The 19,557-nt window shown below is 39.9% G+C and overlaps 1 protein-coding gene across 4 annotated transcripts in view; it reads right to left on the bottom strand.

Annotated features, from left to right (window-relative positions):
- The window catches only part of AP1AR (adaptor related protein complex 1 associated regulatory protein), a 1,076,438-nt gene that overhangs the window by 287,317 nt on the left and 769,564 nt on the right, over window positions 1-19,557 (bottom strand). For all 4 annotated transcript variants that reach the window (XM_044061545.1, XM_044061546.1, XM_044061542.1 and 1 more), the window contains one exon: window positions 7,836-7,964. In XM_044061545.1, the coding sequence (XP_043917480.1) occupies window positions 7,836-7,964 (129 nt within the window). The remainder of the gene's footprint in view (window positions 1-7,835; window positions 7,965-19,557) is intronic.

Here is a 19,557-nt window from a genome sequence, read left to right as displayed (position 1 = left end):
TTTTGGTTTATGTGCATGCTTAGCTGTCCTTGAGGCCATAGGCCTTGGATACATTTGCCCTCCATGTGTGCTCCCCATCCTCGGTCTGAGGCATCCATGGTGATGGTCTGCCTTGTTTTTGGTTTGTTGAAAGGCAACCCTCTGTTGGACTGGCAGGCCTGAGCCCACCACAGGAATTCCTTTTGAAGGCATGGAATGATTGGTATCATGGTTTCTAAACTGTGACTGTGTTGAGACCATACACTCCTTAGGTACCATTGTAATTTCCTCATATGCAGCCTGGCATGCGGTATCAGAATTATGCAGGATGCCATGTAACCCAGGGCCTGCAGGATTTTCCTTGCAGTAAGCTGAGTTTGTCTTGCCAGAATCATGAAGTAATCTGGAAGTTGTTTTTGTTTTTCTTCTGTGAGAAAGGCCATTTGGGTGGTTGTGTCCAGATCTGCACCCAAAAAGGTTATCCTTTGGGATGGTACTAGTCTTGACTTTTGGATGTTGACTGTGTATCCCAAGGTCTGTAGCAGGTGTATGGCATAGGCCAAGTCCTTTATCAAATTTCCCTTGTTGTCCGCTTGTATTAGGCAGTCATCCAGGTATGGGTAAATTTGAATTCCCTGTAGTCTGCAATGTGCAATTACTGATGCCAGGCATTTCGTGAATACTCTGGGTGCAGTAGATAAGCCCAAGGGCAATGCTGAGAATTGATAATGCTCTGATCCTGCAAGAAATCTGAGGTGTCTTCTGCAACTTGGTCGAATAGGGATGTGCAGGTATGCCTCCTTGAGATCTAGAGTCATCAGCCAAGACTCCTTGCCCAACATGGGAAGAAGTTGCTGTAGGGTCAGCATTTTGAATTTTGGCACAATGAGATAAGTGTTCAGTGCGGACAGGTCGAGAATAGGCCTCCATTGATTTTCTTTTCTTGGTACAAGGAATAGTCTGGAGTAAATTCCTTGGCCTTGTTCTGAACATGGTACCTTTTCTATAGCTTTTATCTGAAGTAAATTGTTGATCTGTCTTAAAGCCTCTGCCCTCTGATTTGGTGGAAGGTTTGGCATTCCGCTTCTTTTTGGCAAAGTGTGGAAGTGGAACCTGTATCCTTTGTCTATTATTTGCAGTGTCCATGTATCCTTTGTAATATAATGCCAGTTTTTTGAGAATAAAGCCAGCTTTCTGCCCAAGGGTGCTTCCAGTTGATCCCTGGTAGGCGGAATCAGAGTTAAGTCATTGAGCCTGTCCTGGTGTAGTGGTTGTTGTTGTTGCTGTTGCACTACTCCTCTGGTTGGCAGGCTGCCACTGACGGCCTCTGTAGGAGCCATTCGATTGACCTCTGCCTCTAGGGCGCCTGTTCCTGCCTCTCTGGGCTCTGTCCAAGTCTGGAAAGGACCAATTCTTAGTAGGCCAGTTTCTGCTGAATCTCGGTGGTTGTACTTGCAGGAAATCTTTAACTGTTTGCACAGATTTTGCCTTTTCTTCAACCTTTTTTAAGATCTCCTGAGCAGAGGAGCCACATAAATTTTGTTTCTCCATTGGAGCATCCAGGAGTTTAGCTTTGACATGGTCTGGCAAAGATTGTTCCTTCAGCCAGGCATGCCTACGAATAACTGCCCCAGTCATAGCTGATCTAAATGAAGCCTCCAGTGCATCATAGCCACATTTTAAGAAATGATTACTAACCTGTTGTGAATTGTGTACCAAACCCTGAAGGGATTTACGGTCTATGGGTTCAGGAGAAGAACGTTTCTTATTCAGTTCATCTAACAAATACTCTTGGTACTGTATCATATGAAATTGACAGTTTAATGCCCTGACAGAAAGAGTTGTAGAAGTATACACCTTCTTTCGCCATCTCTCTAAAGCTCTAGACTCTCTTTCAGAGGGTAGAGGATTTTTGGCAGTTGCGGCCGCAACCCCTTTAGGGCCCTGAGAAATAGTTTCTGAGTCTGCAGAATGGGCTTTATACAGATGGAAATGAGAATCCGGGACCCTGTAGTATCTGTCAGGTTTGGCAGGGGCCGGAGGAAGAGTATCAGGGGCTGTACTGACATCATTGTACACATCATCAATTACATTCAGAACAGGAGGTATAGCTAAGGGCCTATGTTGAGGCAAATGCAAAAAGGTCCTTAATCTTTTTCTAGAATCAGAGAAATCCTGACCTTGACATTGAAAATGCTCTCTCATGGAGTGTAGAGTCTCACCAAAGGAAAACTCTTCAGGAGGGGAGGCCGAAGGGATAGATTCCTCAGCATCTGAATCCTCATAAGGCGAGTACGCCCCTTCCTGGTGGTCTGACAACTCAGACCCATCCGTGGAATCATCTGAAGAGTGTGGGTCAGAGGGGTCAGTCCTGGGCCTTTTGTCTGGAGGAGGGTGAGAGGCCCTGTCTGGGTGAGGTTGTGAACCCCTAATTAAGGAAATAAGGTCCTCAGCAAGGCTGAGGATCTGTGAACTAGAGGAAGGCCTCTGGGAGGTAGTTTTGGTAGGCAAAGCTTTAGAAAGTTTGGCAGCTTTAGCCCTTGAAAAAGCCTTAATGGACATGGAAGCAGGGGGCCTAGCTGCCCCACGTGCAGGAGTAGAAATGTCCAAAGGTATGGTGTCGGATATTTCCTGAACACTGGTTTCGGTAGGAAGTTCTGCAGCCGACTCAGCCGGGGCCTCCCGGGCTTCGGTGGTCGGATGTATGGTTTCGGAAGAAGGAATCTCCGAGGACTCGGTTTCGGCCGAAACTGAGACACTCGCGGTAGGCCTAGCCGTGGTTTCAGCCGAAACCGCGGGCTGTGAGAGTCGGTCCTTTTCCTTGCGTTTTTTCACCATATGCGAAGTCGGAGTCTCCGACAGCATTTTATAAGCAAAAGCGGCTCCAAAAAATTCCTCTGCAAACTCCGACCGACGTCTAAGAGTTCGTCGGTTGAAGGAAGCACAGGCTAAACAGGCCGATACGTCGTGGTCTGGGCCTAAGCAAGGAAGACAGTAGGAATGGAAATCCTTATGAGGTATTTGTTTCCCACAAGTTAAACAATTATTTACTTTGTCTGACATCGGCTGAGGCAAGAAAGAGTCCCCAACGGGGTACTTAGCTTTTTTTTTCGAAGTCTTCGGTAGCTGAATTCACTGGATCTGACCGACCGGCACTTGCGAACAGCTTCTGCTTCGGGCACCGCGCGGCAAGAAAGACTGAGGAAAATGGCGTCGGCTGATGCTTTTATACCCCAGACGCTCTGACGTCAGAGAAAGTGCGACATCAGCCGAGGCCAGACCCAGACTTTGGAATCCGGCCGACCGAAGGGCTGCCTGAGGCAGGACAACCCATATGTTATGACTGCAGATGCATCCTTGAAGGACATCAGAACAAAACTCACATTTTTAAACATCCTAAAAATGGTGTTAGGATAATCATTATCCAATAGCTCTCGATTTAAGCTCAGGATTATGGCTACTCATTTCATTTAACTCTGGTGGGTGATATCAGCCCAGCAGCAAAGGCCATTGCACCTTCTTTCTATCTGAAAGCAGTTCCAAATTTCCTTTTGTGTCTCCATTTTCATACTATACAATACAGAGAAAGTAAACCTTCTATCATTGTCATACTATAGTGAATGACTGTATAAAATATTACATATAGTTTTACTGATAACTGCATAAATATGATCACCAATACACTGCAATAACTTTCTTGCTGTTCTCCCTACATAAAATGAAAAATATACTTCACCAGCAGTACCACATAAAGAGAATTACAATTAAACTAAATGAATGGTAACATAACGATATAAGCAGAATTACAGTCATAATGCTCATCTGAACCAAATGATTTACTTGATGTGGCATGAGAAAAATATGGTCTGTTTGATATATACTTGCTCATCTTACACAATCCACAAGCAAAAGTGTTTTTCATTACTTACAGGAGTACCTCTGTTAATACCCCTTTTCAAATAGGTCTTCGATATCCATGTTCCTTCTGCACTGCCCCATACAAACATTGAGTTTATGGTCTCTGGATAACAATCCTTTCATATTTCAGAATGAGCTATGTTATGTTGTACAGAAGTAGGGAATGGCTGCACCTATACTTATGCCGACACTATTTTAGCAGACAAGAAGCAACAGCTTTTTTTTTTTTTCAGAGAATCACTTTAAAACGGCTTTGCGTTAGTACATGCATTTTTGAATGTGTTTTTTTTTTAATTTGGCATGGTGATTTACAACTGTCAAGCCACTCTATCAAGTTTCTTAATGAATTCACTACGTCTGTAAATTTCAACATGGAATATGCCTATGAAAGTACTTACTTTATGATGTCACAGTCTTAAAACATGGCCATTATAACTGGTGCATGCATCTACAAGGCATCAGTAAAAGTTAACACCTATTTCCTACTTCTGAATTGGAAGTGGTGTACATCAGAAATATACAGGACATTAACTATAGATAAGTATGATGTTTTAAATGCAATTTCTAAAATGAGAGGATTCTGCTGCATTTAACTACAACGCTTATGAACCAGAAATGTAAAGAGAATAACTGACAGAAGGAAAGAACTTTTATGCCCTTTTTCGTGGCAATAATTGAGAAAATGCAACACTTTAAACACTTATAGAAGGGCTCATTTAACTTCCTCTAGAGATACACAACTGGTTGTAGCAGTTTTAAGAGAAATGAGGATATTATTCTAACTTCCCTTGAGGCAGCTAAAATAGTATGACCACAGCCACCCTACTTTTAAGCATCAAAGGTTCCTGAAAATACAACTCTGCTACAACCATTGCAAGTTGGGAGCTATTATTAACTCCCCAAGTGATGTTGACATCCTACAGAAAGGCCTCACTGAGACCAACGACTGGTGTCAGAATCATGGCCTTAAGCTCAATGCCAAAAAATGTGTCGTCAACCCCTTTGGAAAAAACTCAGTTCCCATGAATTACCACATCGATGGTAGTCCACTGAACACAGAAGGCGTTATAAGAGATCTGGGAACACAGGTTGACAGCAAACACTCTTTTGACCACCACATTGCCACTGTGGTCAGAAAGTCCTTCTATGTGGCACATCTCATTACTAACGGTTTTGCATCCAGGAAGAAAGAGGTCATTGTTTCCCTCTACTCTTCCCTCATTAGACCAATCATCGAGTACAATGCCCCATTTGGCATGTACCTCACTAAACACCTGCGGCAACTGGAGAGGCCGCAAAAGTACCTCATAAAGCAGGTCCAAGGCCTTAAACATTTGTCCTATATGGACAGACTAAAAAAACTCCAACTATTCTCTGTCTCATATCGCCTACTTAGAGGCAATCTCTGCTTGACTTACAAAGCCATGTCTGACCCAACTCTGTTAGAAATGTTACATCTAAAGAAATTCCAATCCCTCCGCACCACACGCTCCAGAGACCTCAACCTCATTACCACAATCAACAGAATGTGCTGGAGGGACAAGTTCATAACCCAGAGACTGCCCATACTATGGAACAGACTTCTCATACATGTCAAGCAGAGCACCTCACTGGCCCTCTTCAAGAGAAATCTTGATGAGTGGATAGGAAATAGAAAATTCATCCCAGGGATCACTCCAGTGGCTTTACTCGACAGAGGCACTGGGAACTATTATCGGGTGGCACGATGCCAGGGTAATCCTATGGCCTGGGCTTGTAAAGGCTCCAGGGCCATTAGCCTAGTACACACCTATGAACCGGGCTGCAGTCAGAATGTATACACCAGCTCATTTCCCTCTACAAAATGCATTAATTCTAAAAATATTTATTCAACTGATGGTTTTATTCTTTCAGTAATTAGGAAAGGGTTTACATGTTTTGCTGATTGCAATAGCAGATGCATCTACTTAAGCAAAGTGCTGTGAATGTTTGTCATTTTATGTTGGAAAGACTGCTGCAAATGAAAGAAAGGTACATGAGGGCAATTGTCCTATATTAGAAATGGTTGTGTTAGCAATGCCTTAACAAGATGTCCAAGAACGAGGTATGCGTCATATACCTTTTCCATTTTGGTGTTACGACGGGTTCCTAATACAGTTAAGGGAGAGGAACTAGGTAATTTAACTGAATATGAAGAATATAAAGTAATCGCCCTGTTATAGGCTACTAATGTAAGTACAAATTCCGTGTCTTTAAAACTGGACCTTAGGAGATGCTCCTTTAATCAATGATTGTATTTTTGAAAAGACCCATGTGATTGCTGGTATATTTAAAAAGACTCATGTGATTCCTGGCATATATAATAAGACTTATGTGATTGCTGGGTCCATATAAAAAGACTCGTGATTGCTGGTATAAGTAAAAAGACTCATGTGACTGCTGGTATATGTAAAAAGACCCATGTGATTGCTGGTACATGTAAAAAGACCCATGTGATTGCTGGTATATTTAAAAAAGACTCATGTGATTCCTGGTATATATAAAAAGACTTATGTGATTGCTGGGTCTATATAGAAAGACTCGTGATTGCTGGTATACGTAAAAAGACTCATGTGACTGCTGGTATATGTAAAAAGACCCATGTGATTGCTGGTATATGTGAGTCCTTACTAGGGAACACTACTAACCCATTGTATATAATCACTTTGTTTTTATAATTGTTTGCTAACTTCTGTGTAATCTATGTAAGTTTGTCTATGTGGAGCTTTTTTCCCCAGGCCTCCGCTGAAAATGGACATGTATCCAGTCGGAATATCCCAGTAAACAAATGTAAAATAAATAAATAATAAATATATATGTACAAAGACTCATGTGATTGCTGGTAGATGTAAAAAGACCCATGTGATTGCTGGTATATGTAGTTATGCTTGTTACATACTGGTTTGACCTACCTAAAGAGTGCTGCTGTGGATGAAAGCATGTGCCTATTAGTTTAGACTTCCTGCTAATGCTGTGCTCTGAGGTGTTCTTTTTGTTGTACATGCGTACTTTGTGTTCTGCAGCAGCAGCACTTACCTGTGACATTCAAGTTATACTTTTTAACACAACAAGACAAACCAGGAATGCTTAAATGCACAGTCAGACTTGAATGAATTTCAGAACCCTACTGCTTAAAATAACTTGGGTGAAAAGAAAAAAAATAATATAATCCATTTGAAAATGAGATTCTGATGCTCACATTAGACACAACAAAAAGAGAGAGAAGCGAAAGACAAGGGTAAAACTTCACAGGCAGTTTGGACATGCCTCTGTTGTAAACTGTGTGAAAGTTGCTTGTTGCAATGAAAATGTAAAATATATAGCTGTTTAGAGTAGAATATGAACAGCTCTGCCACACACACAAGATACAAGCGACTTAAAAGACCTAGATGACTACCATTGGCTACCAGACAGAATAAAACTGTTCCTAGAGTTACGCGACCCGCAACCAAATCTACATTAATGTTAAAAAGTTACCCATTTCAGTTTAAGCAATATGTGACCACATAGAAACCTGATGAAATTGTAAAAAAAAAAACAGAAGTAAGGGTTTACCCTAAAAGCCGTATAATGGCATTTTAAATATATGGATAGGAATTTCGACACATTTAAAGTAGCAAAATAGCTGCCTTTGAAGTAGTACCCAAACATCATGTTACAGTTTTGAGAATGAAGCGCAGTAAGCTAACACTGATGCAAACTGTACAGCTGAAGACACAGCTGATGTGCAGCAGTCGTCTACACTGAATAAACGTCTTTTTTTATACACTGCATCATAATTACATGAAGGCATGATTTACACTGCTAACAACCAAAGGAAAAACAACAGCATTTCAGCAATCTACAAGACAGATAGATGACAGTAGTACTGAATGTCAAAAGCGTATTGTAGACAAATCCAAACAAAATTTTATCCATACCTTCTTCATCTTCCCATTCCAAATCAAGAGACGTGCTGTCTTCATTGCCACTAGCTGATTTGGTCTTGGTAGTCAAATCACAACTACTTTCTGTATTTGGTGTAAGAACAGCTGATTCTGAAGAAATTCCTATGATAAAAAGATTGTACAAGAGACTTCTCTTATCTACAGCCCAGGAAACCACAGACAAGATTAGGAAAGTTCTATTAAAATCAATATTATTACAAACTTTCACAGATAAACCTGACAGTGTTATCTTTTTAATACTTAACTTTAAGTGCACTATGTAATGATTTGCAAGGCTAACCAACAGTAGCATTTAACAGGTTGATTCTTTTATAGTCATATTCAGTTAGGACTATATACCATTCTGGAGACTACATTGTCTTTTACAGTCAAATAAACACCTTTGAAGTGCCACAGAAAGGGTCTGTTTAGAGAGTCATCCTATCTACTTACAAATAAGTATATAAAATTCATGATATGGTTACTGAACGTAAGTACAGTGCCCAGTTATTGTAAAACAGAAGGTGGACTGAGAAGGTCTGATCATTTGTGTATTTCATGTGAGGTTACTAATCCGATTATCCTACCCAAATCTATGGAAGGCGCTCCCACATTGACATTTTGTCAAGCTGATTATCTAAACATTTTGGGGAGCTTAATTAGAACTGGCAGTGAGACATAAAAAATACGAAAGTTTCAGACTGTTGTGATATATTTTATGAGCATATCTACTCACAAACTGATTTTGTTCCTAGTACTAGGAATATTAAAGTTTGTAGGAAGCATGCTGAGTTGTGGACAGTAATGTTAGACAGGCTTAGTAGAAAAAAGTTTGCTGGCAGATGTACAACAAGATACCTATCATGACAAACAAACTCAAGTATCAGAAAATGAGACCTAGCTTTATGGGATTATTAAGGAAAACAATAAATAACTATGAATTTCACTTTGCAACTTACACTTCAAGCAATAAAAAAAAAGACTTGTTAAAAGCTACATGAAGAGTTATAGGAAGGATTCTCAATTTAATATTAGTGATATCACTAACTTGAATAATTTAGTGGAGACATTTCCAGACAAGTTTTCAACATTATCAAAAAAGTCCCATCTTGGTAAATCTATGTTACTGTGTTTGTAGTAACTCATGCCCTTTAACAACACTGAGTGTGGTAGAAAAAACAGTAACAACAACTAAGCCATACTCAGCAGCTGGGCTTTTGCTTCAGCATGGATTTTATAAAGGTAGCATCTGTTTGACTAACTTTTGAAGCTTTTAGTTATTTATTTTATTTTGCTTTTGTTTAACAGGTTTGTCTGACTGGGTTTAGTCAAAAAAAACTTTTCAGTGCAGGCCAATAGAGAAAAGCTCCAACATATTAAAAACACATTCAGTAATATACATGAAGAGACATTACATAACATACATTAACAATTGCACATACATTTGTTAGACTCCATTCATATGAAATAAAGGAAGCTATTACAGTATAAAAGCCACACATTTAGCAGATGTTGAAAACTGAGCGTCTGAGGAGATGTGTTAGTGCATACATCAAACAGATAATAGATCTTATGATTAGTGAGTAGACATTCAAAAAATGGAAGTGAGGGAAGTCTCTTTCAGAATGTATAGGAATCTGTTGATGAGGGTTTGTCAGTTGATGTGATCTATTTGGATCTTACTAAGGCATTTATCTCTGTGCCTCATGCCAGCTAAGGGAATAGATGGGAATTAGTGGGTGTTCTTCACTTACCGATCCTGCAGGGGAAGATGTTGGAGGAATGCTGCTATAAGAACTCCACCCAAAGGAAAGCCTCCTATAGCCTGGGACACATGGAATGTGAGTTCTCCAAGGAATGTACATGTATTCAAGCTGAAATTATGGGTGTGTGGAAGCGTGTACTCACAATAAACGGGTACTGCATCATGCATTTTCTTTGGTTAGCAGCACGCAAAAACCCTTCTAATCCTTATTCTTTGTCTTTCTCTTACCTGGGTGCAATCAAGCCCTCTCCTGCCATTCTAGAGCTTTCCTGTCAGTGATAACTGAAAGGGCTATCACCAAGCAGCCCCAGAACGATTTCACATCACAAAAATGACTTCACCTGCTCCCAGGCCACCCTCATCCCAATGGAGCTAGTTGCAGCTTAAGTGCAGATCCTAAATGTTCCTAGGCAGGGGGCATTTGCTGCTCCCCAAGTATGACAATGCGTGATTCAATATGATGATGGGACACTGGGATTTTTCCTAGTAACCTAATCCTGCTATGTCAGCTTGGAAGAAAGAGAATTCCTATAATACTGGAACCAATGCCATGTATATTTCCATGAATATTACTTGGGAGGCATATGCCCCTAATCTGTTCCCCACTACCTGTCACATTCAGTCTCTGCTAGTGTTCTGGAGGCTTTGCAGTGGACTGAGCTTCTTCTGCCAAGATGGGTAAGCAGTCATCGGCTCATCATTCCTATTACCTCCAGCTGGCCCCACCAGAACCCAGGCCACTTATCAAGCCTACTTTTCCTGAATTACAGTCAGGGCTTTGTCCCTCTGTAATGTGGATTTAGTTACTGGTCTTTGGACAGATGGTCCCCATGTCAACTAATCTACCATTTATCACATACTTTTTTCCCTACCATTATGATAACTTATTCTAACATTAAAAATTGTTTAAAGAACTTGTAAGTCTTAGACTCAGAGATAGTTTATTACAAAAAATGTATGTCATGCTGTACTTTTATTAGAATGAGTTTTGAGGCTCACTGGATTTTAAACTCATCCTCTTGTGTTGCATCTAGAGTTAAATTCTACTCAAAATTATTGTCAACAATTTCTCTTTTTCCGACTTTCATACATTAATTAACTCATCCTAATTTTTACATAGTCCAGAAGATGGAACTTTAAACTGTCTTAGCTGATATGTTAAGTCTCTCAAATGTCTGTATCACCTTGTAGGAATTTCTTTTATATCAGCAATTTGGATTATGTCTTTTTTTGTAGAAAATTAGCTTCTGAAATCCCACTTTTTACTTGGAATTAATGTAGAGACTGGTGAAAAACACCACCGCTTACTCATGGCTTGAAATAAATGTACAAACACAGGAAAAACAAGTTTCATGTCAGCACCATTTCTTTCACTCATAACTTAGCATTTGGAACACTATTTTCACTAAGATGAAACAGACACTTGAGTACAGTTCACTTGGGGGGGGGTTCTTTTTTCTTCACTAAGCAATGAATCAGACTGCATATCTCTTAAACAGACACGTTCTACAAATTATTTACTTTAAATCTGAAGCATTTAAATACTGTTTCTTTAATTTAACACAAACAATATTCATTTTTGACAGGGCAACACTTTAAAACCGAAAGCTCAGGTGTGTATGTGTGAAAAGTAATGAGGGAGATGGTGCATTTCATAATTCTGTACCTTTAGTGAAACACCCTGTATTAAAAGGACTGTAGTGGAGGAAGTAATTTGCATCAAAGTCATGCACATAACATTATTTTAATAACAAAAAAAACTTATCCAATGATAACCCAATTTTAAGCACAATAATGTTCTCTATTATGAGCATCACAGGAAAATAACAGACCTTCCAGTAGGTTTCTGCCTGCTACCTGCTGTATCAGCTTCACAACACCCCTGGTTGTTACTTTATTGTCCTGTAATGCCCTCCCCATTGGACATTTACGTCTTGCTAAAATCATGGGAACAAAATTATGGTTGTAAAATAGAATAAAGGATGAACTACTGAATTGTGATATCAAATTTACCAGTTTATAATCCTCTGTTTTAGTACTGCAGGCACCATCCCTTTTCCTTAAAATGACTGGCAGACTTTGCGGTTCATCAGGGGATAATACCTATTAAGGTAAATCAGCTTATTAACAGTTTCTGAATTGCCATTACTTGTGATAATTTACTGAATTGATTATCAATGTTTTTTTTTTTTAATTTATTAAATTCTATTAGTTTTTTTATGTTTAGTATCTATTACATTATTTGCTATTATCCAAGAAGACCATGGCTATGAGCATCTTATGATCTAGTACCCTGACTTATCCATATGAAGGAAATAAATACGGCACTTGTTTTTTTTCCAGAACTACTGACTGATTATTTGATAACATCTGTGAGTGATGTATCTTCTGATATATTATTCAGATACATGCTTCTCCCTAGAGGACTTCTGTGTTTATTTCATGCTTTCACCAGAAAAGGAGGACTCAAAGCCAAATGGAAACAGACATAGAGAGACTGTGGCATTTAACCTGGAGATAGAAGAAGATCCACTGATTTTGATAGGTGACACTTTATGTTTTAAAGTAATAATAAAAACACAGAAGAACTCGGGTACAACCAAGCGCTTATATTTCAACATTAAAACTTCAACTGAAACTGGAAACATTGGTCGTACCTGAGTTCTTCTGTGTTTTTTTTATTATTATTTGCTTTTGGATTTATTCGGAACTCAGGAACCTGTGTGGGCTGGTGACTGTTTTTGTGGTTTTATGTTTTAAACAGGTTTGCATTCTGAATGGATTTCAGTGGTAGTGGGATGTAGTCCCATGGTTTATTTACACTACTTAAATAGAGAGAGTCACCTGCAGTATTAGATTATTTGGTTACAGTAATTAGATAGGATTAGTAAAATTCCGTTGGGGGAATAGTGTTGTATTAAGTTGCTACAGGCTGGATAATTTTTAGACTTATACAGAAGTCTGTGTACTGTAGTTTGCTGAGAAAGAGCTAGGCGATGTAGTAGTTCTAACCAGAATAATTCTCTTGAGTTCTAGGCAGGGGTGTTTTGTTGTTACAGTTTACTGTAAATCGGGCTATTTTATTGTAGCATTGCTCAAGCTGGGGCAGCTGTGAGACCTGAAGGTTAGTGAAAATGGGGGCAGCATAGAGGAGAGATTGCAGTAAGAAAGAAGAGGCTACACATCTTCTGGCTGTGTCAGTGAAGTAGGCCTTTCTCTGTATGATATACCTAGTTTTTGATGAGTTGTTTTAACTGTGTGTGATTCATGACAATTGCATTTCAATCTATGATGACACCCAGTAATTTTTGTGTGGTTTACTTCTTATATCATAGTGTTGGCAGAGACAATACTGAATACTGTTGTTTTGGGGTAATGAGCATTAATTTATTTATATATTTTTTGGGTTTAGAAGCAGTTTCAATAAGAAGGATTTATGTGCAAGGTCCAGCAAATTAGCAAATGTATGGCAGAGCACATTAGGGTCGAGTCATTAGTGTTCTGAACTAGGGTAACATTTTTTGTAGCAGTGTAGAGGTCATTGGAGAACATATTGAAAACAATGGTGCTTAGTATAGATCCAGTGGGACACCAATGCTTACTGGCAAGAAGGTGGAAAAATCATTTTTCCATGTCACTGTTTGTGCTCTGTTTGAGAGGTAACTATGGAACCACTGCGGTGAAGAGTTGGTGAGCCTTAAGAACGAGGCTTTATGTAAGAGTTTCTGGTGGGAAATAAGTCTGGGAAGATGGCAGAGACTGGGCTTCCAGCAATGCCAGTGGTGTTGATAGTCATAAAATTCAGTAAAGCAGTAGTTGTGCTGTAATGAGAATAAAGGGAGTGTTCAGTCGAAGACAAAAGCTGGTTAAACGTTAGATAGTTAAGACCTTTTTTCTAATATTTTTGATAGTGGGGATAAATGGCAACTAGCCTATAGTTTGAAAGCTCTGTATTGATTCCACCCTTGTGTAGCTGAATAATGAATGATTTTTTTTCATAGCAAGGGGACTTTATTTTCAAATATGGATCAACTTACAAGACGTGAAACTATATATGCAATTGACTCAGCTACCTTTTAAGATATTTAACAGGTAGATTGTCAGGAGCAGTTGTAATTTTTTTAAGGTATTTTTGATGGTATCTGTGGGAAGTGTCTGGAAGGAGAAATGTTGAAGGAGGTAATTTGGTTGAGTAGGGACATCAAAAACCCAACTAGTAACCTGGTTGATAAATGACTGCACTGTTTGTAAAGAAAAGTGAGTATTGGATTGGTTGGCTATGGTATCATTTTGTTCCTGTGTGTTTGGTGTTGGCTGCATAGCTTGTCCAGGGTTTAACAGTTTATTGACTGAGGCCCAGAACAGTTTTGTATTATTATTAAGTATGTTTCGATTAGCTGAGTAGTAGGTTTTCTTACCTTTGGTGACAAATTATTTTATCAGGCTTCTTAGTTGTCTACATGAAAGAATAGAAGTTTAATTTTTTGTCCATAACTTTTGTGTTTTTTCTCTTTGTTTCATGAGTTATTTAGTTGCTAAGGAAAGCCATGGGCCAGGGTTGGCTTTGATTATTTTTGTTCTGAGGGGACTATTGTGTTTAGAACACCTATGAAGATTTTGCTACAGTCCGAGACTGCATAATCTATCAGGGGACTCTTTAGTGACTTCCAGTTAAGGAAACGCAGTATTGATCAAAATGAATTGCTAAAAAGTTTTCTTACCAGGCTGTAATGATGTGATTTGGGGCTGCTGCTTTGGTACCTTATGGTATAGATTGGCAAGTGATCACCTAGGCTGTCTGACACAGTTCCATGGGTTGAAATTTTCTTTGGAGAGGATGTTAAGATCCAATTAAGGGTTGACAGTCTCGCTATGATATCCCTACATTTGGTTGGTTTGGCTATAAGGTGGGTGAACTTGAACTTGCTCAGATGTACATTAATGGCTAGATTTTTAGATTGTATAATTGTCGTTTTATATTAACATCACACAATATTATGGTTTCATGAAGGAGTGCTCTGAGAAAGCACTTTGCTTTTATTGAATAAATGTACATAAGGTATATGTAAATGGGAATTAGAATGTGTGTGCAAGTATTTGTAGGTTAGATTAAGGGCTAAGGTAGGTGATACATTTAGTGTTGTGAGCAAGTGTTTGCAAATTAGGGTTAGACAAAAAGTATACGCTTGTTGTTGTGCATGACTGGTGTTGACTGCATCAGTATCAGAGTGTCTTGAGTAGTGCTAGTATGAGGGGAAGGCGTTTTGTAAGGTATTGTGTAAGGTTAGGGTTAACACACAAGTAAGGGGATGCAAAGGGGGTATCTAACCTCAGAAAAAAAACATTCGTAACATTAGATGTGTACTATGTGAAGTATTCCTGCAGGATTTTCATCCTTACTTGTATTACTGATACTTAACCAACTAACTGCACTATAACTGTACATTTTATTAATATTTGTATGATGTGTCACATGTCTAATGCACAGTTTATGGCTGAAAATTATCTCTGGCTATCTCACTTAACAAGTTATCAAATAAACACATGATCATGATGCTTTTTATTTAGGGTCTGTGTTTCTAGCTTGCCATCTATGGGGAAACCACCTGCCATGGTGCTGTCACTGCACGGCTCAGTGCTGAAATGTAATTCTGCAGTGATCATTCTGTCAGTATCTTCACTGTGCTACTAAAATCATTTCACATTTATGATAAAACTATTGGGTCAGAGTAGAGAAACCACAAAGGCTGGCAAATTTAGCGTCATAACAGCTGAAATTAGCAGCATAATGATACAGTGTTATTTTCTCTGGATTACATCAAAAAGGGGAAAAAGTCCACGTCAAACTGCATTTTTTTCATTCCAAAAGGAGATTAAGGTGGGTATTCGTAGTCAGTTCGAGAATGAGTGAAATCCATCTGTGCTGTTTGCATGTTTGAGCAGGAAAGGGATGAGTCATACAGGCCACTTAGGCTAAAGGACAAGGACAATGGCCATGAATTAACTTAAACAATGAGAAAATAAAGAAATGTCAATGAGAAATGATGTAAATTCTCATATGCTAATAAGTCCTTCTCCTGTTTGCAATTCATAGTCATAATCTGATGCATTTCCACTCCATACGTGGATTCATTATAGAAGGTGGACTCTCATCTTTTCTATCTACTTTACAATCTGCGATGATGATTTCACTTGCTGCTAGCATTGCTATTTCCCATTATGAGCTCCTTATCTTGGCCAAGCCAAAATGCCTTCCACTCAGCTTTGCTCACAGTCCAACAAATCAGAGGTACAGGCAGATAACTCACTATAACTTTGATAATCAAGAAATCCCTGACAAATTCAAACTGGACAGGTATACTGTAAGGGTCTTAGGAAGCATTATGACCCCTACAGAGGTACGGAGATGTGTGGCCTTCCTATCCCTGTGGATGCTAAGGTATGTATAGCCCACACTATACATGCCACAGGGACATTCCAGGGAAAGTCTGGGGACATGTTGGGGGTCTGACAGTCTTCTGCATAAAGGACACTTCAGTAGTTCCTGGATGTACTCTTGGCATGAGTGGATCAGTACATCCACTTCCCAGTGTCACGTCAGGATCAAACCAGGACTGTGTACCTTTTTTGGGTGCTCAGTGCACCCATGTAGCAGTTAAGAGCCTCATCTGGGGAAGCAGTAATGCAACAGAAAAGGCTACCATTCCATCAGCTGTCTGGTAGTGTGTGTTGCATAGGGGAACATCACCAAAGTCTCTGCCCAGCATCCTGGCAGTGCACAAGATTCCTGTATCTGGCATACTAGCTCACTGTACCACCTCTTGTCATATTGTTGTTAAGTGTAAAAAAAGTATTTTTTAATTATTTAAGTAGTTATTCATGCAAAAATGTACTGTTTAATACTAAACCACTTTTTCTTTTTGTCTCCCCTTTTCTCATGCTCTCTCTCTTCATCACCCACCGCCCCCCAGTGATGTTGGATATCCACTTGAGCCATGGCTCCTGACACAAGTGAAAAATGCAACTGGAGCTGCTGAAGTCGATGCCAACACATCTCTGTCACAAAACTGTACTGCTACCGAGAGAGTGTTTGGCATGTTGAAAGGCAGATTTAGATGCCTGGATAAGTCGTGGGTTCACGTCAGTATGACCCAGTAACTGCATGCAGGATGTTTACTGCATATTGCATTCTGCACAAAATGATCATAGTCTGGTAGTGAAATGACCCATGCTGTCAGTGCAGTTCCCAGTTCCACTCCTACTATAACTAATGGTGACCACTCGGCACCAGTTGTAAGGGACCCCTATTCAACAGGCTCATGCACGGCATACGGCTGCACAGGAAAAGAGGCAGGGTCTAGTCCTGAATTACGGATCATGATATTCACTGAATTATGGATCATGGCATTCATGTAGACTTAGAGAAAGCATATGACAGGATGCCTAGAGAGGAGTTGTGGTACTGTATGAGGAAGTCGGGAGTGTCAGAGAAGTATGTAAGAATGGTACAGGATATGTACGAGGGTAGTGTGACAGCAGTGAGATCTGCGGTGGGAGTGACGGACGTGTTTAAGGTGGAGGTGGGATTACATCAAGGATCAGCTCTGAGCCTTTTCTTAATTGCAATGGTGATGGACAGGTTGACAGATGAGATCAGACAGGAGTCCCCGTGGACTATGATGTTTGCAGATGACATTGTGATTTGTAATGAGATTAGGGAACAGGTGGAGGAGACCCTGGAGAGGTGGAGATATGCTCTAGAGAGAATAGGAATGAAGATCAGTATGACTAAGACCGAATATATGTGTGTGAATGAGAGGGAGGATAGAGGAATGGTGAGGATGCAAGGAGTAGAGGTGGCGAAGGTGGATGAGTTTAAATACTTGGGAACAATAGTTCAGAGTAACGGCGAGTGTGGAAGAGAGGTGAAGAAGAGATTACAGGCAGGATGGAGTGGGTGGAGAAGAGTGTCAGGAGTGATTTGTGACAGACGAGTACCAGTAAGAGTGAAAGGGAAGGATCTACAAGAGGGTAGTGAGACCAGCTATGTTATATGGGTTGGAGACAGTGGCATTGACAAAAAGGCAGGAGTTAGAGCTGGATGTGGCAGAGTTAAAGATGTTAAGATTTGCACTGGGTGTGATGAGGGTGGACAGGATTAGGAATAAGTATATTAGAGGGTCAGCCCAGATTTGAAGGTTTGGAGACAAAGCCAGAGAGGCAAAATTACATTGGTTTGGACATGTGCTGAGGAGAGATGCTGGGTATATTGGGAAAAAGTGCTAAGGATGAAGCTACCAGGTAACAGGAAAAGAGGAAGGCCTAAGATAAGGTTTATGGATGTGGTGAGAGAGGACATGCAGGTGGTTGGTGTGACAGAGCAAGATGCAGAGGACAGGAAGAAATGGAAACAGATGACCCTCTCTGGCGACACCTAACGTGAACAGCCGAAAGAAGATGATGATGATATTCACTGAATTATGGATCATGATATTCACTGAATTACGGATCATGACATTCAGGTTAGTGTTTCCTTTAGTGTAAGAAAACACAAGAGTATTACTGATGCATATAGTGATATGTACGGGCTATGCTGTGTGCTGAATGTTCTATGTCAATGTTCATCAGATATTCCCTGTTATCTTTAAATAATGTTTCTTATTTCAGAACAGATACTCATATTACTGTTTATGAATGTCATGCACGACTGCTTACTGACAACAGTTCAGTGATATCACAAGGCATTACATAAGGAATAATTCCATTTTTAATTATTCTGCACAATTAATTCTGCTTATGGAATGTTCTTAAATATGCACATACTGAAGTTCATGAAATTATAAAAAGTGTTACTTCGGGATCCAACTGCTTTGAATTTGCCTTGCATTTTACATAAGTTCATACCTTGTACTTGAATAAAAAATATATTACATGCTGTTTTTTATTACGCAATGTTTAGTCAGGTTCATAGGTGCTTACAAGGCTAATAACCACAAGGGTCTTTCAGCCTAGCCATACATCCCAAATCTCTGACAAGTTCTGGTACCCATGAGAACTGTAAGCAGGGGCCTGGGAGATGAACAGGAATGATTTTTGAGGGATTCCACTTGTGACTTGCCTCTTTGTAGAGGTGGACATCCAAATCTAACTTCCTGGGTCCTGTCTGTGAGACATTTGTCTATCCACCAGGTGACATAAGGGTTTGTACCTAAACTCTTGGGTTTGTCAACAATGGCCAAATGGGGTACTGTGTCAAATGCCTTGCCCAGGTCTAAATAGGCAGTATGAACGATTCTGCCCTCATCCATTGCTTTGGTGACCTTCTCAAATAAGTCCATCAGGTTGAGTAGGTGTGACCAGCCCTTCACAAAACCAAACTGGGCTGGTTCCAGTGTCTGGAGGTGTACTATATCATTATTAATCATTTCTATGATAATTCTTTCTATGGCTTTGCATATGATACTAGCGAGACTTATGGATCTGTAGTTTCTGGGGTCTGTAGATGGCCCACCTTTGTGCAGAGGGATGACTGTTGTTGTTCTCCATTCATGAGGCACAAAGCCTATTTGAAGGCTACAGTTAAATAGCAATTGCAGAGAGTCTGATAGGTCATGTTTCGTGCTATTTAAAAGGCATCCTGGTATGCTGTCTGGGCCCACTGATGCAGTGTTCTTGGCCTTACAGAGAGCATTAAAGACCTGTTCTTTAGTGATAGCAGGGGGAGTTACATTTGATGGTATTTCCTGAGAGAAAGTTGAGGGGAGTCAGGGTTAAAGTTGGAGCTGAATTTGTCAGCCAGTAGGTTTGCTATAGCTTCTGGCTCAGTATAGGTGCCTCCATTTCCAATGAGCTCTGCACACAATTGTGTATTGCATTTGAGGTTGCAGATACAGCTAAAGAATACCTTGTGGTTGTCCTTGGCCTGAGAGGCCGAATTTACCTCAAATGTGG

This window comes from Protopterus annectens, chromosome 2.part0 (assembly GCF_019279795.1).
Source record: "Protopterus annectens isolate FY-2018-M chromosome 2.part0, PAN1.0, whole genome shotgun sequence".
NCBI lineage: Eukaryota > Metazoa > Chordata > Ceratodontiformes > Protopteridae > Protopterus > Protopterus annectens.
The sequence above is the reverse complement of the archived record's forward strand: the minus strand, read 5'-3'. Positions and strand labels throughout refer to the sequence as shown.